At 44.7% G+C, this 20,088-nt stretch overlaps 1 protein-coding gene across 4 annotated transcripts in view; it reads right to left on the reverse strand.

The window, feature by feature from the left end:
• Nucleotides 1-20,088, reverse strand: part of FARP1 (FERM, ARH/RhoGEF and pleckstrin domain protein 1) — a 294,466-nt gene that overhangs the window by 97,811 nt on the left and 176,567 nt on the right. For 3 of the 4 annotated variants that reach the window (XM_057533235.1, XM_057533234.1, XM_057533236.1), the window contains exon 3: nucleotides 7,480-7,584. The exons of the other annotated variant lie outside the window; for it this stretch is intronic. In XM_057533235.1, coding sequence (XP_057389218.1) covers nucleotides 7,480-7,584 — 105 coding nt within the window. The remainder of the gene's footprint in view (nucleotides 1-7,479; nucleotides 7,585-20,088) is intronic. 4 annotated transcript variants of the gene reach the window in all.

The following is a 20,088-nucleotide window of genomic DNA, read 5'->3' on the forward strand; positions in this document are numbered from 1 at the left end:
TTTTAAATTTATTTTATTTATTTATTTATTTATTTTTGGCTGCGTTGGGTCTTGGTTGCTGCGTGCAGGCTTTCTCTAGTTGCTGTGAGCGGGGCCTACTCTTCGTTGCTGCGCGTGCGCTTCTCATTGCCGTGGCTTCTCTTGTTGCAGAGCACGGGCTCTAGGCGCGTGGGCTTCAGTAGTTGTGGCACATGGGCTCAGTAGTTGTGGCTCACGGGCTCTAGAGCACAGGCTCAGTAGTTGTGGCTCATGGGCTCTAGAGCACAGGCTCAGTAGTTGTGGCTCACGGGCCCAGTTGCTCCGTGGCATGTGGGATCTTCCCGGACCACGGCTCGAACCCGTGTCCCCTGCATTGACAGGCGGATTCTTAACCACTGCGCCACCAGAGAAGTCCCTTTACCAATATTTATTTATACAAAACCAGAGTTGTTTATCAGATCACTGAGCATTGTAGCTTTCATGAAATATTGGCGGGCCAGCCTCACTGGTTTCGGAGCCAGAATGCAAAAATAAAATACAGCAGATGGCTGACTGACTGCTATGCCGGGAAGCCTGCTGGGCTCAACACTGTAAAGTATCTGAATTAATCCTCGTAATAACCTTGTAAAATAGTCATTTATTAATCCCAATTTTTTCAGATAAAGTACAAAATCGAAGAAGTTCAGAATCTACCCAGTTGCTAAATGACAAAGCAAATGTTTAAACAGAGATTTACAGGCCATAACACAGAGCTGTTCCCACTCTCCCCAGTAGGCCCACGAGATAAATCTTACATATACACCCATCTCTGCTGGCCAGGTGTTTGCAGCTCTTTGAGATGGGGAGATGTGAGGAAAGGCAGCCGAGTGAAGCAGAGAGAACTTGCATTGCCTGAGACGGGCCTGTGTGTGACTCGTGGTCATAACCCTGGTTATGCAGTTCACACTGAATTTGCTCACTGTAAAACACGGATGATAAAGTACCTACCTCGGAGAAATGTTATAAAGCAGAGACGGTAAACAAAGGCCTACGGGCCAAATCCAGCCTACGACCTGTTTTGCTACAGCGCAAAGAGCAAAGATGGGATTTTCAGTGGTTGGGGGAAAAAAAAAATCAACAGTAGCCATATATTTCATGACGTGTGAAAACTCTACGAAATTCAAATGTCCATGCCCATAACTAAAGTTTTACTGGAACCCAACCACAATCTTTCATTTACATTATCTATGGCTGCCTTGCTCTGAAGTGGCAGAGCTGGGCAGTTGCAACAGAGACGGTATGGGTTGCAAAGCCTAACATGTTTACTCTGGCTCTTTCTGCCAACCCCTGATGTGAAGAATGAATGACGTGAAGTGGAGTTTATAGCAGAGTCCAGGGAACACACTAGAAGCCCAAGAACAATGAGCTCTCTGCATCCACCTCAATGGCAACCCAACATCTCTCCGGCCTTTTACAAGCCTTCAGACTCTAGGTACCCATCAGCTGGCATGTTAAGTAAAGGGTCTTGGTTCCTAAGATCAATAATAGCGTCTCTGCCATGGAAAGGCAAATCAATGGAAAAAAAAAAAAAAGCCGATTAAAAGACTTGTCTGCTTCTGTGGGGCAATCCCACGGGGCAGCTGCCTAGACTCAAGGACAACACGGGCCTGACTTGCATGTAAACACAGCCATCAACTCTATTAACTGACAAGCCATGGGGCAAGCCTAATTGAGGGTAGAGCACAATTGATTACTTACTAATTATCACTAGTTTATTTCCAATCTTGAGAAATACATCTTAGACCAGGGAAAGCACTCATTCTCCCCTTAAGCTTTTTCAAACCCTTACTATGAAGAACGCTCTGACATGGGCTATTTACGTGATAGAAGTGATGAGAAAGGGGTGAAAGGCTGAGCTGCAGTGCGAGTTGCCTGAACTTACCACCCAGGGATAAAGGTCCACAACCTTGCATGCCGGGGACCTTGGGGGAACAACTAGCTTCCCGTGTATTACGTAGAGATAGATGGGCAAAACCAGTTGTGACAGCCCATGTCTGGGCATTTTGAGAGTAACCATGCTTCCTGCTGGTTTGTCAGATACGTGAGCAGCCTCCCAAAAGAAGCCTGGCAGAGGTAATGATCACAACAGTAGTATTAAAAATAATAACGACAACACGTCCATGTTCACTGCAGCATTATTCACAACAAGCAAGGGGGAAGCAGCCTAAATGTCCATCGACAGATGAGTGGGTAAGCAAAATGTGGTCTATCCACACAGTGCAGTATTATTCAGCCTTAAAAAGAAAGGACATTCTTGGACTTCCCTGGTGGCGCAGTGGTTAAGAATCTGCCTGCCAATGCAGGGGACACGGGTTCGAGCCCTGGTCCTGGAAGATCCGACATGCCACGGAGCAACTAAGCCCATGCGCCACAACTACTGAGCCTGTGCTCTAGAGCACACGAGCCACAACTGCTGAGCCCACACACCACAACTACTGAAGCCCGCGCGCCTAGAGCCTGTGCTCCACAACAAGAGAAGCCACCACAATGAGAAGTCCACACACCACAACGAACAGTAGCCCCCGATCGCCACAACTAGAGAAAGCTGGAGCGTGGCAACAAAGAGCCAATGCAGCCAAAAATAAATAAATAAATATTAAAAGGAAAAAAAAAAGGACATTCTGACACATGCTCCAACATGGATGGACCTTGAGGACATTACACTAAGTGAAATAAGCCAGACCCAAAACAACAAATAATGCATGATGCCACTTACACGAGGTATCCAAAGTGGTTGAACTCATAGAAACAGAAAGTAGAATGGTAGTTACCAGGGGCTGGGGAGGAGGAAAGGGAGCTGTGGTTTAATGGGTATGGAGTTTCAGTTTTACATGATGAAAATGTTCTAGAGACCTACTGCACAACAATGAATATAGTTAACACCACTGTACTACTGTAGACTTACTTGAAAATGGTTAAGATGATAAATTTCATGTTATCTGTTTTTGACCACAAAAAACTGTAATGATGAAAATGATGATGACAGTTTCCATAACTAATACTTTCTGAACACTACATACATAGTTCCCAGACCCCGGGCTACATGCTGACAGATACCGTGTTTGATCGTTTCAAAAACCCCATGAAATGGGCACTATCGTCCCCATTTTACCTTCAGGCAAAGTGAGGCAATGGAACGCCAGCAACCTGCCCCAGTCACCCTGCTGCTAAGAGGCAAAGCAGGGGTTTGGGGGCTGGCAGTCCAACCCACCACTATGATACAACACCCAGCTAGGAAGTCAGCACTGACAGAATCTGGGAAGGAGACAAAAAACCCTATGATGTAAATCTTAAATCTTCAAGCAAGTTAATCTGAGAGCAGAGGTGAAATGCAGCTAGTGTTTACTAGTCTCACACGTGAGTGGCTCTCCCTCAGTTCATCCCATCAAGACTCGACCTTGGCTCTTCCAAAACAGATTCCATCAGCCAGCCTCTGGGTGCTTTTTGGTCATTATTTCTGTTCCTGTGTGCTTTTATTTCACTGCATTTTGGGGGTAAACTTTTATTGAAGATGTGTGTGTGTGTGTGTGTGTGTGTGTGTACACACACATTACAAGTGTACATGTTACAAGGGTATGGCTCACTGAGTTTTTACAAACTGATTGCACCCATAGAACAAGCACTGAGATCAAGAAAAAGAACATGGCCAGGACCCCAGAAGCCCTCCTTGTACCCATTTGCACCACCCCATCTAATACCACAGATCAATTTTGTTAAAACAACCTATTTTTAAAATTATATGAAATTAGCTTTCAGGTTGCAATTTGAAATTGACATAGAGCAAAATATAGAGACACGGTCAGAGCGGAACGGTGACTGAGAGCATTTAGAAAGATCTGAACTTGAATCCTGGATCTATCACTGCTCAGCTGTGTGCCTTGTTGAAAATGACTTACTCTTTAAGCCTGAGCTTCCTTATCAGAAAAAGGAGGTATAATGGGCTAGAATAAATGAACCAGAATAAACGAAATAGTGTACATAAACCTATTAGGATGCCTTGCACACAGCTATTACTTCCTAGAGCACGTGTTGGCAAACTACAGCTTCCTATTTTATAAATAAAGTTTTACTGGAACAAATCCATGCCGATTCATTTACACTGCCAGGGTAGAACTGAATAGCTGGAGTAGAGACTCTCTGGCATGAAAAGCCTATTCTAGTATTCACTATCTGGCCCTTGACAAAAATTTGCTGATCCCTGCTTTAGAATATGGGCCATGTTTGCTGTTGTGTCCACAGGAACTACAGCAGCCTGGTGCATGGTAAGCACTCAGGTAGTGGCCTTTATTTGTAACAATATCTATTTTTTAGTCATCATTAATGGGTTTAGGGAATTTTGCAGTTGAACACATTCCTAAGCAATATGATAAGGAAATGATGAAATCACAAAAGTCAAGCCTGATAAAACTTGAAACAAGTCAGCCCTGGAGGTACCCTGAAAGATTAACAGGTCTGTAAACCCTAGCAAAAGAGAAGCACCCAAGGTCAACACAAAAGGCACTGAACTTGGGGGCTTCCCTGGTGGCGCAGTGGTTGAGAATCTGCCTGCCAATGCAGGGCACACGGGTTCGAGCCCTGGTCTGGGAAGATCCCACATGCCACGGAGCAACTGGGCCCATGAGCCACAATTACTGAGCCTGCGCGTCTGGAGGCTGTGCTCCGCAACAAGAGAGGCCGCGATAGTGAGAGGCCCGTGCACCGCGATGAAGAGTGGCCCCCGCTTGCCGCAACTAGAGAAAGCCCTCGCACAGAAACGAAGACCAACACAGACATAAATAAATAAATTAAAAAAAAAAAAAAAAAGGCACTGAACTTGAGGTCAGAAGAAGGTGGTTAGAATCCTAGCTCTGCCATTAGCTAACTGGTTGACCCAGATAGGAACAATTCTCAGTCTTGGTACCCTCGCCACTGCTAATTTACAGTTGAGAAAAGAAACTCCAGCAGGATCGGAACCGGACAAGACTGGAGTCAGGAAAGCCACTGGGACCCTGAGTTATGCAGGCAGGGCTGCTAGAAATAATGAGAGAACAAACCTTCAAGTGTCTTGAGAATCATTATTTTAACATAAAACAAGTTTATGAAACAATGTTCCACTGAACTTGCTACACTGTATGATAATTATTTGTTTCCTTGTCGACCTTCCTAAGCAGGCTCCTCTAATGACCGGAAACAGTAACTGTCCCTTCATATCAGGTGTCTTCTGCGGTGTGAAGTGTGATGCAGGACGCAGCACTGGCACAAAATAATTGTTAGATGCATAAATGGATGTGGAATTACATGTGGCCCGTCTGTGGTCGTTCACCACACCAGAAGGAGGACCGGGAGTCAGGGCAGCTCCGAGTCAACATAAGCACTAGAAACCGGCAAAGAGCGCTTAGAGGTTAGGCGTATGTCTAGAAAACACAGTTTGTGCACGTCTTTAGGTGCAGGACCAGTTCCCGCCAGCCATGCCCAGACGCCGCATCAGCCCCGGCCAGCACCATCTCCAGCCTCATACCACGAACCCCGAACAGCTCTCCTGACTCTTGTCCGATTCCAACCTGGCTACAGTTGTCTTTCTAAGCCATAAATCAGACTGTATCACACTCCCTTTATTTTTTATTCATTTTATTATTTACTTATTTATTTTTGGCCGTGCCTCGCACGCGGCTTGTGGGAGCTGAGCTCCCCAACCAGGGCTTGAACCCGGGTCCACGGCAGTGAAAGCCCATGTCCTAACCACTGGGCTGCCAGGGAATCCCCCCACGCTCCCTTTAAAACGCATTACCAGCTTCCTAAACACATTAGCTCGGTACAGAACTGTGCTGTCCCATACAAGGGCCGCTAGCTACACATGACCACCGAGCACTTGAAATACAGCTAGTCTGGCTGGGAGTGTCACATACATATCAGATTCAAAGACTTAGCAGGAAAAGAAGTGTAAAAATCTGTTATTCGTAGGTTTTGAGACTGATTACATGTTGAAATGATAATGATTTTAGATGTGTTAAATCAAATTAAACAGGCTATTAATTTCACTTTTTAAAAACTTTTTGAACATAACTGCTAGAAAACTTGAAATTAAGTGAGTGGTTCATCTTCTGTTTCTACTAGCTGGCAATGGGGCAGAAAGCCCTTCCAGATAGACCTCGCTCCTGTGCTCTCTCTCACCTCCATCAGCGGAGCCCTGCTCCCTCACCTCTAAACTTCAGCCTTATCTGCAGGTTTCTGAATAGCCCACTTGCTGTCTGGTCTTTGGGCATCTGGTGCCCCCTCTCCCTGGAACATTCTATCAGGGCAGCTCCTACTGGCCTCATAGGACGCTGTTTCGCAGTATCTGTGAAGGATTTCCTGAACACAAATGCTGTTTGTTGCTCCCACTGCCCAACGCCCCCGGGCTCCAGTGGACCACCTGCCACACGTCCTGAACTGGCCACTGACTCAGTCTGATGCCCCACCTGGATTATACATTCTCTCCATCTCACTCCTGTTGGATCCCCAGTGCAGGGGCCAGCAAAAGTTCCAGGCACTCAGTGTGCGCGGAATAGAAATGCAGTCCATGAACTTACACCCTAACAGGGTGTCTCATCAGAGGTAGACTAGGATACAGCCTTAAGAAAGTGCCATCGGCCAAAAGAGAAAAAAGAACAGTACTCTATGTTCTAAACTTGGGGTTCAAATCAGTGAAACCTTTTTAAAGAACAACATGACATATTTAGCAAACTTTAAGATGCTCAAACCCACGGACAATGCCACTTCCGTGCCTTTGGATCTGAACTACTGAGAGAAACCCTTGACCACGAATGCAAACACGAACGTTATCAGTATGTTCACTGGAGCATCCTTTGTAAAAGCAAATGATTCAGTAGAACCTAAGTATCCCACCCTTTACAGCCAAGGCTGTAAGTTATGACACATCCATTCAGCAGAGCAGCACGAAACTGTGAAGAGGAAGGAAGTGGATTCTACGTGCTGAAGAGGAAAGATGTCCAGGATATATGAACGGTGTGTGGGTGGAGTATAGGGCATTGTGTATTGTTTCCTCACGTTATCGTATTTCAAAAATATGTGTTTGTTGAAACACAACATTGTCAACTATACCCTAATATAAAATTAAAAAATAAAATAAATGCAACTAACACAACATTGTTAATCAACTACACCCCAGTATATAAAAAAAATTACGCATTTTGTGTTCACATATACACAGACTCTTATCAGAAGGATACACAAGACACTGGTGATGGTGGTTCTTAGAGGGAGAGGTGGAGGGAGATGGTGAGGCGGGACAGCCTGCACTGGGTATTCTCTTTGAACTTGCTAATCATATGCACACGTTACTTTCAAAAACAGATCATCAAGGGCTTTCTGGGTACACTTTCTGTTGTACACTTCCGTATGGCCAAGGAAGGTCCCCATTACTTCCCTCCCCCCAAGTCGAACAGACGGTAAAACAGCAACATCCCAATGGACATCACCTACCGTGATCTTCTTGTGGTCGGGAAACTCGAGGCCAAAATAGTCTCCTTCCACGAGGTTGAGGCGGCTGCACACCGCATCCAGCAGCGCTCTCCCGGGGGCTCTTTGCTGGGAACAGAAACAGCGGGAGTTACGCCCTGAGACAGGCAGCGACGGACGCAAACCGCAGCTCCCACTACAGGAAGCCACTCCAAGCCCGAGTCTGTACCAGCTCGCCACCAGGCACCACCACTACACCCTGGTCACCGGCCCCGTGTCCATCACCGATTCCCTTCTCGTGCTGCCCTCACACTCACGTGCTGATCTCTGCCATCTCCTCCCTACCCCAATGCCAGGCACTACCCCCCTTAAAAGTAACAGGCAAGGGGCTTCCCTGGTGGCGCAGTGGTTGAGAATCTGCCTGCCAATGCAGGGGACACGGGTTCGAGCCCTGGTCTGGGAAGATCCCACATGCCGCGGAGCAACTGGGCCCGTGAGCCACAACTACTGAGCCTGCGCATCTGGAGCCTGTGCTCCGCACCAAGAGAGGCCGCGACAGTGAGAGGCCCGCGCACCGCGATGAAGAGTGGCCCCCGCTCGCTGCAACTAGAGAAAGCCCTCGCACAGAAACGAAGACCCAACACAGCCAAAATAAATAAATAAATAAATAAATAAATAAATAAATAAATAAATTTTAAAAAACAGGCAAATACCATATGATATCACTTATACGTGGAATCTAAAATATGAGACAAATGAACTTATCTGTGAAACAGACTCACAGACATAGAGAGCAAACCTGTGGTTGCCGGGGGGGAGGGGGGAGGGGGGGAGGAGGGATGGATTGGGAGTTTGGGATTAACAGATGCAGACTCCTATATAGAATGGATAAACAACAAGGTCCTACTGCATCGCACAGGGAACCATATTCAACACCCTGTGATAAATCATAGTGGAAAAGAATATGAAAAAGAATGTATATATATGTGCAACTGAATCTCTTTGCCATACAGCAGAAATTAACACACCACTGTAAATACTTAATAAGTTACAAAAATAATAGACTTTATTTTTTTAGAGCAGTTTTCGGTTTACAGAAAATTGAGCAGGAAGTACGTGGGGAGAGTTCTCACGCACCTCTCCCCACCACACCCAGTGCCCCACTTACTAACATCTTGGATTAGTATGGTACATTTGTTACAACTGTCGAGCCAATACTGATACGTTATCACCACCCAAAGTCCATAGTTTACACTGGGATTCACTCTTTGTGCTGTATCGTTCTACGGATTTCAACAAATGCATACTATCATAGAGCCCCCATAACAGGATCACGCAGGAGAGTTTCACCAGCCTGAACATCCCCTGTGCTCTCTTCTTCCACCCTCACCACCCCCCAAACTCCTGGCAAGCACTGATCTTTTTACTGTCTCTCTAGTTTTGCCTCTTCTAGAATGTCATATAGTTGGAATCGTATAGTATGTAGCCTTTTCAGATTGGTTTATTTCACTTAGCAGTATGCATTTAAGTTTCCTCTATTCTTTTTATTGATGAATAATATGCCACTGTGTGGATGGACCACAGTCTGTTTATCCATTCACTTGCTGAAGGACATCTCGGTTGCCCAAGTTTGGGCAATTGTGAATAAAGCTGCTATAAATATTAGTGTGCATTTTTGTAACTTTTCAACTCATGATCCCATGCCCTTTTTGTGTCAGTTGAAAGCCTGTCCCTGTTCCTCTTGCCCCCACCCCCCCCCGCAAATGTGGCAGAATGTACGGCTTTCTTCTCTAGACTTTGCATAGACTCTCATCTAGACTTCACAGGAACTGAGGGTAAAGGCCGTAGGTTATTTATTTATTTATTTTAGGCCATAGGTTATTAATCGCCTTACCCACAATGCCTAAATGCCAACCAGTCTTGTTGAAATGAATGAATGAACCAAGTGAATACAATTACTCATTCCACTGTATTCTCTGTAGTTAAACATCTACGAGTCTGTCTCCCCAGTGAAACTCTGGGCTACCTGTTCACCTTTCTGTTCCTATTGGCTAGCACAGCCCCTGGCACTCCCTCAATGTCTGCTGAAATCAATACTATAACATGTATTTTCTATACCCTGAATCTATAAAACCAGCAACTGCAGACAACACTGCCTTGAAACATTTTTCTTGCAGCGTTTGATCTGTGTGGTGAAATCGGATCCATTTTGCAAGTGGGTCGTTAGGAATCTACCAGACAGTGAAGAGAAACCAAGGCATATGATTCTAAGCTCTTTAGGGTAGAAAGTGGGTTCATATATATCATCTTCCCTTTCTACCCTAAAGAGCTTAGAATCATATGCCTTGGTTTCTCTTCACTGTCTGGTAGATTCCTAACCACCCACTTGCAAAATGGATCCGATTTCACCACACAGATCAAACGCTGCAACAAAAATGTTTCAAGGCAGTGTTGTCTCCAGTTGCTGGTTTTATACTTTCACTTCCCCTCTGCTAAGAGCAGAGCAATTTAGGAGCCAATTAGTAACCCAGGAGACTAACTGGCAGTAGCAGTCAGAGCCTGACAAGTACAGTGATGGGCACATCCATTAGGCCACCCGACAGCGTGACCTGAGGAGCCAGCAAAGATGCTTCTGTGTCCAGCGATAAAGCACCTTTCTTTTTTTTTTTTTTTAAACAGACACCACTTTATGCTCCCGTAGTCCTCATGGTTGAAATCCAGAAGATATTCACAGTTATCCAAGGGCATGCGGTAGTCTCCATGGATAATCCCAAACTCACCAGGCTCCAGACTTTGAACGCCTGGTCCAAGGGTCACCAGGAGAGTCATTTCACTCGCCCTGATGGCAGGACTAACATGTAATGGTGTGTAAACCCCGTCCTTGTCTGTCAAACGTATCCCCCCCCCCCCCGCTACCCCAGCACACACACCCCTACGTTTATCCAGTGTTGACAGCTGAACGGATTACTGGTCACCGATCTTAGTTCCCACTTCTTTGTCAAAGCAACGCACCCTCGGTCATGCTGAGAGCACCTGGGAATTCACCAGCCGGGCTCACGGGGGTCTTGAGTTCAATTCCTCACACCTGCCTCCATAGAGCTGTATGAATAACTTAGGCACGGCTACTTGTTCGAGGTCCTCTACTCTGGCCAGTAAAATCTGCAGAGGCTAGCTAGTAAGAACATGATAGAAATGGGCCAGGTGCTAAGAAGTTGTGGAAGAATTCCTGTATCATAAGATCTTTTTAAGAGAAGACCACATTCCAGTTTCACAATTCTTCTTTCTCACCATTCTTGACATTTCCTATTTGTTACAAACTGAATCACCAATTTATCTGACCAGCTGGCAAGCACTCACGTCTCCCAGAGAATTCCTGGAACTAAGTGAATTTGATAACTTCATCTAGATTTACAGAGTGGGAAATTAGACTTTACAATTCAACGCTGGAAGTCTAAACAAGTAAAATATCAACATACAATGGATGCCTTTATGGAATGATGTTCAACTAAGCACTTCATGGAACACCCGAGGAGAGGCAGAGTTACCCTCTGAATCAGGTCCTTTACCGAGTCAGCAGAGATTTTTGTGACCATACTGAGCATATCTTGGTAATAATAAGAGGCTGGAAATAGATGCTTGGAATCTAGTTAATATATAAGCCTGGTCCCAAGTCTTAAAATTTTCCTTAAAATTTATTATTTTGTACAAATCTTTGATGCAAAAATGACTTTTCAATGGGACCCAAATTTTTATATAGGGAGAAGTTAATTTAGAGTTTGAACAATGTTATATAGTTCCTAAAATTCATCTGTAAAATAGATGTCTTTAATGCATTATATGAATTGTCCTGTGAACAATGGCTATCTTCAGGGGTATAAGGAAAGCCAGCATGTAGAATTACTAGAAAGTATTTATAAGGGTTGAAATGCAGTCACTAGATGACAATTTCACAGGTAAATGGACACGGCATTAACTTCCCAATGTACACCAGGCAGCTATGGCCTAAGATGTTCCTAGACAGACTTCACGATACCAAAGTTCAGGGACACTGTTTCCCTTTCTTTTAGGGGTTGGTGTAGAAATGTCTGGGTTTAATCAATGCACCCAGGGCTGAATTCCGCTTCAGAGAAAGCATCTCTGGGAAGGGAAGCAGGAAGAGTTTTATCCACATTCTTTAAGAAAAATTATCCCCTCTTTCTTTCCAACAGTGGATTCACTCAGTCTACAGCATCGTTTCTTTACACTTGCCTCCAATGAATTTTCTGAACTTCACATTAAAAGTAATTCTGCTCAAAAATCACACCACAGAATATAAAATGGATGGTGGCAATGGTTGCACAACCCCGTGAATGTACTTAATACCACTGAATTGTACACTTAAAAATGGCTAAAATGGTGAATCTCTTGTTGTGTTCATTTTACCAAAATTTAAAAATGCAGATAAAAAGACCAAAAAAAAAAAAAGTAACTGAGGATGGTGTTCACATCTACATACGAATGACTGAAGAGGGTTATTCACAATAGAATCTGTTTAAACTATTTTTAAGAACAAGAAAATCAAGAATCCACTTCCTTTACATTAGATCTTCGAGAAACACTGAGGGGTAGGACCCAGCTCAAGTTGAGCGGCTGTGAAGAGCCGTATCACATGGGGAGAATGAGTGAATATCCGGGTGTGCACTAAAGGCTGTTAATATTTCTCAGCACAAAAGGTTCTGCTACGTGTCTGGCGAAAAAAAAAGGCATGATATGAACATCGTTGGAAGTAACTACAAATTATGCACCCGAGGCAGGCTTTGCACGAGTCAGATGATGGGGTTCAACAGCTACAAATCCACCAGCCCTTTGTTGCTAAAACAAACCTATATATGAGTCAATAAAGTCTGGATGTGGGGAAAGGTGGCAACACCGTAGACTAGGCAGGCAGAACACAAAGAGGAGACGCTCAGGAAAATTCATCTGTAAACGTACTTTCTCAAAGAGTAACTTACTTTAAGATATACACACACACACACATATTTATGGCTGCACAAATTATCATACATGAGGAAGGAAAATCAAATCACTTAGGCTTCATCTGAAAACCTGTATCTGTTAGAAATGGTTTAACATGAAAGGGACCTCATGATGAATGTTTTTCAAATTGTCCCCAAGTGTTTGTACTGGGGCTGAGGGGGCAGATCTCTGAGACTCCCACACCCTCTAAGAAGCTAAGAGTCTGGCTGACCCCGCACATGGCCAGTCTTGATTAAAATAGTCCAGAAGTGTACTCCTTACAGAAAAGAAACCAAATAGTAATTATATGTCATATTTTGGAGAACAAACCGGTTATTAGTGAAACCACATAAGCAAATTTTTATCACTTTTTTCTTACTGGCTACTTTAAATTATGCTCCAAGAGGCATCTGAAGTTTAATCTAGTGCACAAATAAGGTGGCTGATTGCTCATTGTGCGTCCCCACTGCTTTCTCCATTTTGAATAGGCTTTTCATGGAATCCTATAAAATTAAATTTTAGGAGGAGGTTTACATTCTTGGGGAGTGTCTGGCAACTAAGTACGGAATAATAAATAGTACGAACATTCACACAGAGCTTCAAGCTATTAAAAACTGTGAATCAAAGTCCCTTTGGTTTATTGTGCCTTTAAAATATGTCTATGCCTTCAGGTTATTTCTATTACATCAAGTTTTATGAGGAAGTATTTTCTTTTTCCTCTAAAAGAATAAAGACAGTTCTTTCTGGGTTGGGGGTGTCTTCTACACCCTCTCCCCACCTCCTCAAAGGGTCTGAACAAAGGAGTCACCCTACGTGATACAAGCTAAAATCTGTCTTGCTGAAATAATCTCATAGACAGAAATCGATAAAGATCACATTTGACCAACTTTACAAAATATGCATCTGCTGAGGTTTCAAGAGAGCTGTTTCTGGAAGTATTTTGTTTTTCTCTCCTTTGGGATTAAGGTAACCAAGACAACCAGGGCATGCTCTTCTCCAGCAGAAGGGAATGGCTTTCTCTCAAAGGCCTCAGCCCCTTTTTCCTACCATTAATACCTATTAGAATATTGTTCAAATTTCCATAACTCACTAATCCTCACCACGGGTGTCGTTAACATGGCAGATTTCCTCCTGGCCCTTTGGCGGTTTTTGACCAGGTGGGTAGAAGTATTAACAACCATGATGGCTTATGGGGCCTGGGGTACATTTGTCAAGTGAGTAGCCACATGCAGGCACTGTGCTAGGGGCTAAGGGAATGGAAATCAATACAACAAGTATCTCTCGCTGAGTCGGAGGTTAGAGAATAAAGCAGCTAAATTAGAGGGTATGGTAAGTGCTATGTCAGAGAGAGAGAGAGAGAGGGGTGGGGGGAGCGCGCGCACACACACACACTCTAGTGTCTTTTCTTATAAGGACACTAATCCTATCGGATCAGGGCTACACCCTTATGACCTCACTTGACCTTACTTACTTCTTTATTCCAAATACAGCCACACTGGGAGTCGGGGTGTCAACATAGACATTTGGGGGAGTGGGGACACAATTCAGTCTATAGTAGGTGGAGCCATGAAAGGACTGGAGATACTGTCGACCCCTTAGGATCAATGTGAGGATTAAATAAAACTCTGACCGCAAAGTATTTAGCAAAGACCCTGGCACGTAACACAAGTTCTCTATACTGTTGCTTCTACTGTGATGGGGAAATGTTAGTTTATAAAATTAAGGGCAGGGGAATGGGCTGACATTGAGGAGGATGTCCCATTTCCCAACCCCAAAGGCATGTCTCTGCAACGTCATGGGAAAGCCTGGCTACCACATCTGTGTGTGTGTGACCATGTCCCCAAGGGCAGAGTCCATAGCCAGGTATGCTTATTCTGCCCTAGAATTCTGCTGGAGGTGATTCGGAGCAGTGCTTCTCCGATTTGTGTGCCCACCGATCACCTGCAGACCTTGATAAGCTGCAGATGCTGATTCGGGAGGGCTGGGGTGAGGCCCAAGAATCTGCATTTCTAACAAGCTCCCAGGGGATGCTGCAAAGACTCTGCTTTGAGAGCCAGGTGCCAGTCGTGTTGATACGTGGACCCCCACCAGGCAGGGCCGGCGCACTTGGCGGTCTCTGGCTCCAATCTCCATTTCGGGATAACTTCAAGCTCGAGACGCAACCGTAGCAAAAATTACCGAACCTATTGTTATGGGCTGAATTGTGTCTCAAAAAGATATGAAGTCCTAATTCCTGGTCCCTGTGAATGCGATCTTATTTGGAAACAGGGTCTTTTGCAGATGTGATCAAGTGAAGATGAGGTCATTAGGGTGGGCACTAACCCAACAGGAGTGGTGTCCTTATAAGATGGTATGAAGACAGAGACACACAGGGAGAAGGCCATGTGATGACAGAGGCAGAGACAAGTGACGTGACTGTGAGCCAAGGAACGCCAAGGACGGATGGTCCCCACCAGCAGCTGGAAGAGGCAAGGAAGGGTTTCACCCAGGGTCTCGGAGGGAGCATGGCCCTGCTGGTACCTTGACTTTGAACTTCCAGCCTCCGGCACTGTGAGAGAATAAATTTCTGATGTTTCAAGCCACCAGTTTGTGGTGCTCTGTTACAGCAGCCCTAGCAAACTCACACAGCCACCTTCCACGGTGCTGTGACCCACCTCTCAGCCACATGGGGGCAGAGACGACGCCATCACATCCTGCTCTGTTCCTTTCGAACGAAGAGATTACAATGAAATAATAACGTGATAAGTGGATCGGGGATAACATAAACATTCTGGCCTTGAAAATTTCTCTAACTGGAAAAATCAAATAAACTCGGCAAGTAGTAGACTCATGATAGGAGATAATTGACTTTTCCTGCTTATTGTTAAAAGGTGTTCCTCTTTTTACTGTTGCTGCTCTAGATGTGAGCAGTTACTCCACAGTCGAAGTTCTTTCTACACTCTAAGTCTCTTTTGGACCCTTCCACCCCTGATGGGGGAGGGTCAGGGTCCAGGCTGGGAAGTCACCCAGCTCACGCACGCTCCCACCAACCAGCTCTCCGTCCAGAGTTCCCCCTTCCTGACCCCTCAGCATGTAGTCAGGAGCTGCCAGTGAAGCAGAGATCCAAGAATACAATTGGAGAAATCTCACAGGAACTCACCGATCTGTCCATAAATACATTTTCTTCTTAGAAATTTTAGCACAAGGCCACTGCCAGCCTGGGCTTAATATAAATGATTAAGAAGGTGACACTTGTGGCTAAAGATGGCAGACTGAATACACGCAGCTCATCTCCACGGTACCCAGAAACCCTGCTTAAAAGAAACAGTAGAAGAATGAAAAAAGGAATAAATTCATAGGAAACCGAGAAAACGAGAGAAGAGACAGCGGGTAAGAGATTTCCCCCAAATTCTAGAAGATGACAGAGGAGAAAACTGCAGTCTAATTACAGAGGAGAAGAGAGGCAGCAATAAGGAAGCAGCCAAATTCCACAGAACTACCCAAAAGGTCAGGAACGGGAGACGCCAAGCGCTTCCGATAAGGCAGGGTAGAGTAAAACACTTTTAAAAACATTGTAATTTGTATCCTCATATAGCTCAGAGTTTATAACTAACATAACCCCAGGAGGTTATAAAAAGGATTATTTGGTTAACAAGAAAGAGCTCTTCGAAATGAAAAATAGCAGGGCAGAAATTAAGATGTCACTGGAAGAGTTTAAAGATACAGTGGAAAACTCTCCTAGAACCTACACCAGGCGACCAAGGGGTGGCAGCGGGGAGGGGAGGACGCGAGACATTTAGAAAGGCTCAGCATCTGAATCATGTGACCCCTACACAGAGAGACCCAAGGGGAAGGGGAATTATGCAAGCATAATATAAGGAAATTTCCAGAACTGAGGCGTGACTTTCAAGATAGAAAAAGGGCCAGAGAGTATCTCATGGAATGAGCGCAATCCATTTCAATGCAAATTATTGGGAAGTTTGGGAACACAAGGAAAAAAAAGAAGATTCTAAAAGTTATGAGAGAGAAAAGCAAAGGCTAGTGAATCAGAATGGCTCAGGACTTTCCGACAGCACACTGGAAGCCAGTACAGAGTCCCAACCAAATCCCGTTATGGGACATCAATAATAATGTCTAAGATGCAGCTGCCCTGAGGGCGGAGGGACCGGTACATCTGCACGCCCACAATGCACCTAAGCTGCACCCCGGGGACACTCCAGGCCAGAGGACACAAGAGTTGGCGCCAAGGTGACACTCGCTGTGGAGCTGGGATTCAAACTCAGCTTCAGAGAATCTGCTCCTAACCGTTAGCCTCAGAGTCTGTTTTCCCTCTTACCTCCTTCAAGACTTCCACCCCTAATTTTGATGATGCAAACTGTCCTGGAGAAAACTTGCTGGTAAAACCAAGGGAAGAGGCTGACATTTGCAACTGCTGTAACTTGGGGCACCAAAGCCAGTCGGTAGGACATACAGTCTGACACATGTGGTAGGTGCGACCGTAGTATGGCACGGCCCCTGCAGGCCAGGGTGAGTGTCACATAAACCAGTCGTGACCTGCTGCAAAGGCAAGACTCTCTAGTGAACCAAGAAATGGAACAGCGGAAATGTGGGAGATGTTTCTCAAGCTGTCTCCCCAGCCCCTGGGGGTCTTAGAGAGGCAGTATAATATAATTATTAAGAACACAAACTCTGGAGGCATCTGTCTTCTTGCAAATTCCCCATCTCCACTCCATGGCAGTGTGACCTGGGATGAGTTACTCTTTGGGCCTCAGCTTCCACTTCTGTAGAATGGGAGCAGGACTGAAACACCTCATAGGGTGTAGTGAAGATTAAACAACTCAGTATACAGCAAGCCTAAGGACGGTACCCAGAACTCAGCAAACTCTACTGGGTATTAGAGATGATGATGATGATGATGACGATGATGATGATGATGATGATGACGACGACGACGAGGAGAAGGAGGAGGAGGAGGAGGAGGGGGGAGGGGGAGGAGGGGGAGGAAGGGGAGGAAGGGGAGGAAGGGGAGGAAGGGGAGGAAGGGGAGGAGGGGGAGGAGGAAAATGACTCAAAGCCCAACAGTGGACCCAGTAGCAGCCTTGGCTGCAAACACTGTGATCACCATTGCTGTGAGATGCCAAGTAGAGCAAGAACAGGAACTACAACTATAAAACCAAAGTCTGGGGAGCCGGGACAAGTCTTTCATTCTGGGGAAAAGTAGCTAAATGTTGAGGCCTGCCCACCTACTGGGTGCACAAACGCAGCAATTCTTCCTCAGCGCTGGGGCTCCAAGGGTGGCACGGTGTCTGGGGTGGGGGACACACTGTGCTCCTTGTTCCCTCCACGCTGAGCCCCAGCGTTCAGAACACTCATTAAACACACTTCAGACTGGATTTCAGAGTCCCGACTCCAGGCCGCAAAGAGAATGGATCCTTTCAGCTCCTTTGCTGTAATTTAGTTACATTAGAACCAACCACAGTGTCATTAGTACAGAACTGCCCATCTTCCTTCATTCCAGGACTTTGTGTGTGTGTGTGTGCGTGTGCGTGCGCGCGTGCGTGTGAAGACGTGGTAGAAGATTTCTATTGATTTCCTGCAAACCTGTAATATGTGAACAAAAAAAGAAAATGTTTATAGAGAATTTGGCTATTCATAGTGCAGGGTTTGTCTGCTCTTGACCTTGAGCAACTCATTGGCTTTTGATCACTTTTAGAAGTAGATGAAAAAAAAAAGCCCAAGATTTACTGAAATTAAAAAATCTTGCTTGACACTTTGTTCCTTTAAATATCCATTAGACAGGGAATAAAGTATGCCACAGATAATGAATAAGGCAAGTATAAACTAGATTCTGACGGCTCAAGGGAAGCATAGCACCCTTTCCAGCAACAGAAACATGTTTGCCTCTTTCTCATGTCTATTTACTTTGGCACTTTTTTCTCTGGCCTCTGTGGTCTAATTTAAACCTCAAAAGTGCATTCAGGCCCCTGAACCTGAACTTTCTGAAAATACACCTAATATCATACCTTGCCCTCCAAAATTATTATCCCAAAGGAAGAAGAAAAGCAGATATTTTGTTGAATTTAGCTTAACATTTGAACAGAAAGGTGAAGCCTTTGTAAAACCCAGCGACACCCGTGGTTCCCGGTTCTCATCCTTCTTGACATGCACACGAGCTCTTCGGTCATGTCTCTGAAACACAACCTTCCTCAGAACCAATCTCCAAGGCTCTTGGAGAACCTCCAAGAACATTAAGTGAAAGAAAAATCATTTTACATGTTTACAGACACTTTCAACAGAAAACATTTTTTAACATTTTTCAATTAGTAGGGAGAATGAGCACATTTTCCCCATCCTGAAAAGGGATTTTAAAATTATTTCTTATGCAGAAGGCTTTTAAATTAAAAATATGTAAATCAAAGGATGAAAACATAGCTTGTCAGATCCTTTAAGAATCCTCGGCTCTGGAGTCCCCAGAAAACTTCCCAAACAAATACTATTATTTTTCCATCTTTTTCATGTACTTCTCAGGTTCGAGAGACTGTTCACTGTGGAAGGGATAGGGGGTGGGGTGGGCTCCAGCCCATAAATATACGTTCATGTATTTGCAAGGAGGTCAGAGTTTTAGGCAGAGTTAGGACTTCTCTTCCTTTGAAAAACTGGAAAGCTCAGATGAATGGAAGCCCAGAAGCTCGAGATGTAGGGAAAAAAAACAAGTAAGCACAGAACAAAAATACAAGATGCATATCTAAAAGAGACAGAAGGTAGAATGGTGGCTCCCAGGGGCAGGGAGTCGGCTGGGGACAGAGCTCAACTTGGGAAAATGAAGAGAGGCCTGGAGCTGGATGGTGGTGATGGACGCACAACAGTGTGGATGTATTTACTGCCACTGAACCGTAGGCTTAAAAATGCTAAAGATGGTAAATTTTACACCTTTATTTTAGGTGTGTTTTACCCCAATAAAAAAAAAAAAAATGGAAAAAATATTCCCAAATACTGGCAGTCTGGAAGGAACTGGTAAATTTAGGGGTGAGGGGTAAGAAAAAGTCAAGTACCATACAGGGTATTTTCATCATAAAGATAGAGGGGAACCTAACATTTGAGGCATTTCCAGTGGACGAAACCATTACTTACGATATGTATAAAAACGTGCAAGATTACATTTGAGAGCAGCACAGTGGGAAGACACGGGTTCTAGTGTCCTCAGGTTATAACTTCCATGCCAGGCTACGTTGCCCAGACTGGGCATTGATTTTCTCTTCTGAGCAATGGAACAGTGATATCCCCTACTGAGCCGGCTGGGAGAAGCAAATGAGGGAAATACACAGCAAGTGCCAAGCACCAGGGCCCGCGTTTAGCAGAGACTCAAGAAATCTTAGTCAACCATTATGCTTCATTTTTAGTGGAAACCTTTTCCAAGTTATTTCCAACTTTTGGTAGCTACGCAAACTCCCTCTTAAGCATTTTTAAGCCTCACTACACTTTAACCACTATGAAATAAAATTTATATTTGTCCTTATATTCCAGTATCTTCTGATGAGGGACTGGGGAATCAATATCCATTGATATTAGAGAAAGGGGGGTGGGAAACAGACTGTATGATGTACAAACTAGGAAAGCACTAAAAAGCGATAAAAAACTGGATGTGTTCACTGTTGATAA

The sequence above is a fragment of the Balaenoptera acutorostrata genome, chromosome 18 (genome assembly GCF_949987535.1).
Source record: "Balaenoptera acutorostrata chromosome 18, mBalAcu1.1, whole genome shotgun sequence".
NCBI lineage: Eukaryota > Metazoa > Chordata > Mammalia > Artiodactyla > Balaenopteridae > Balaenoptera > Balaenoptera acutorostrata.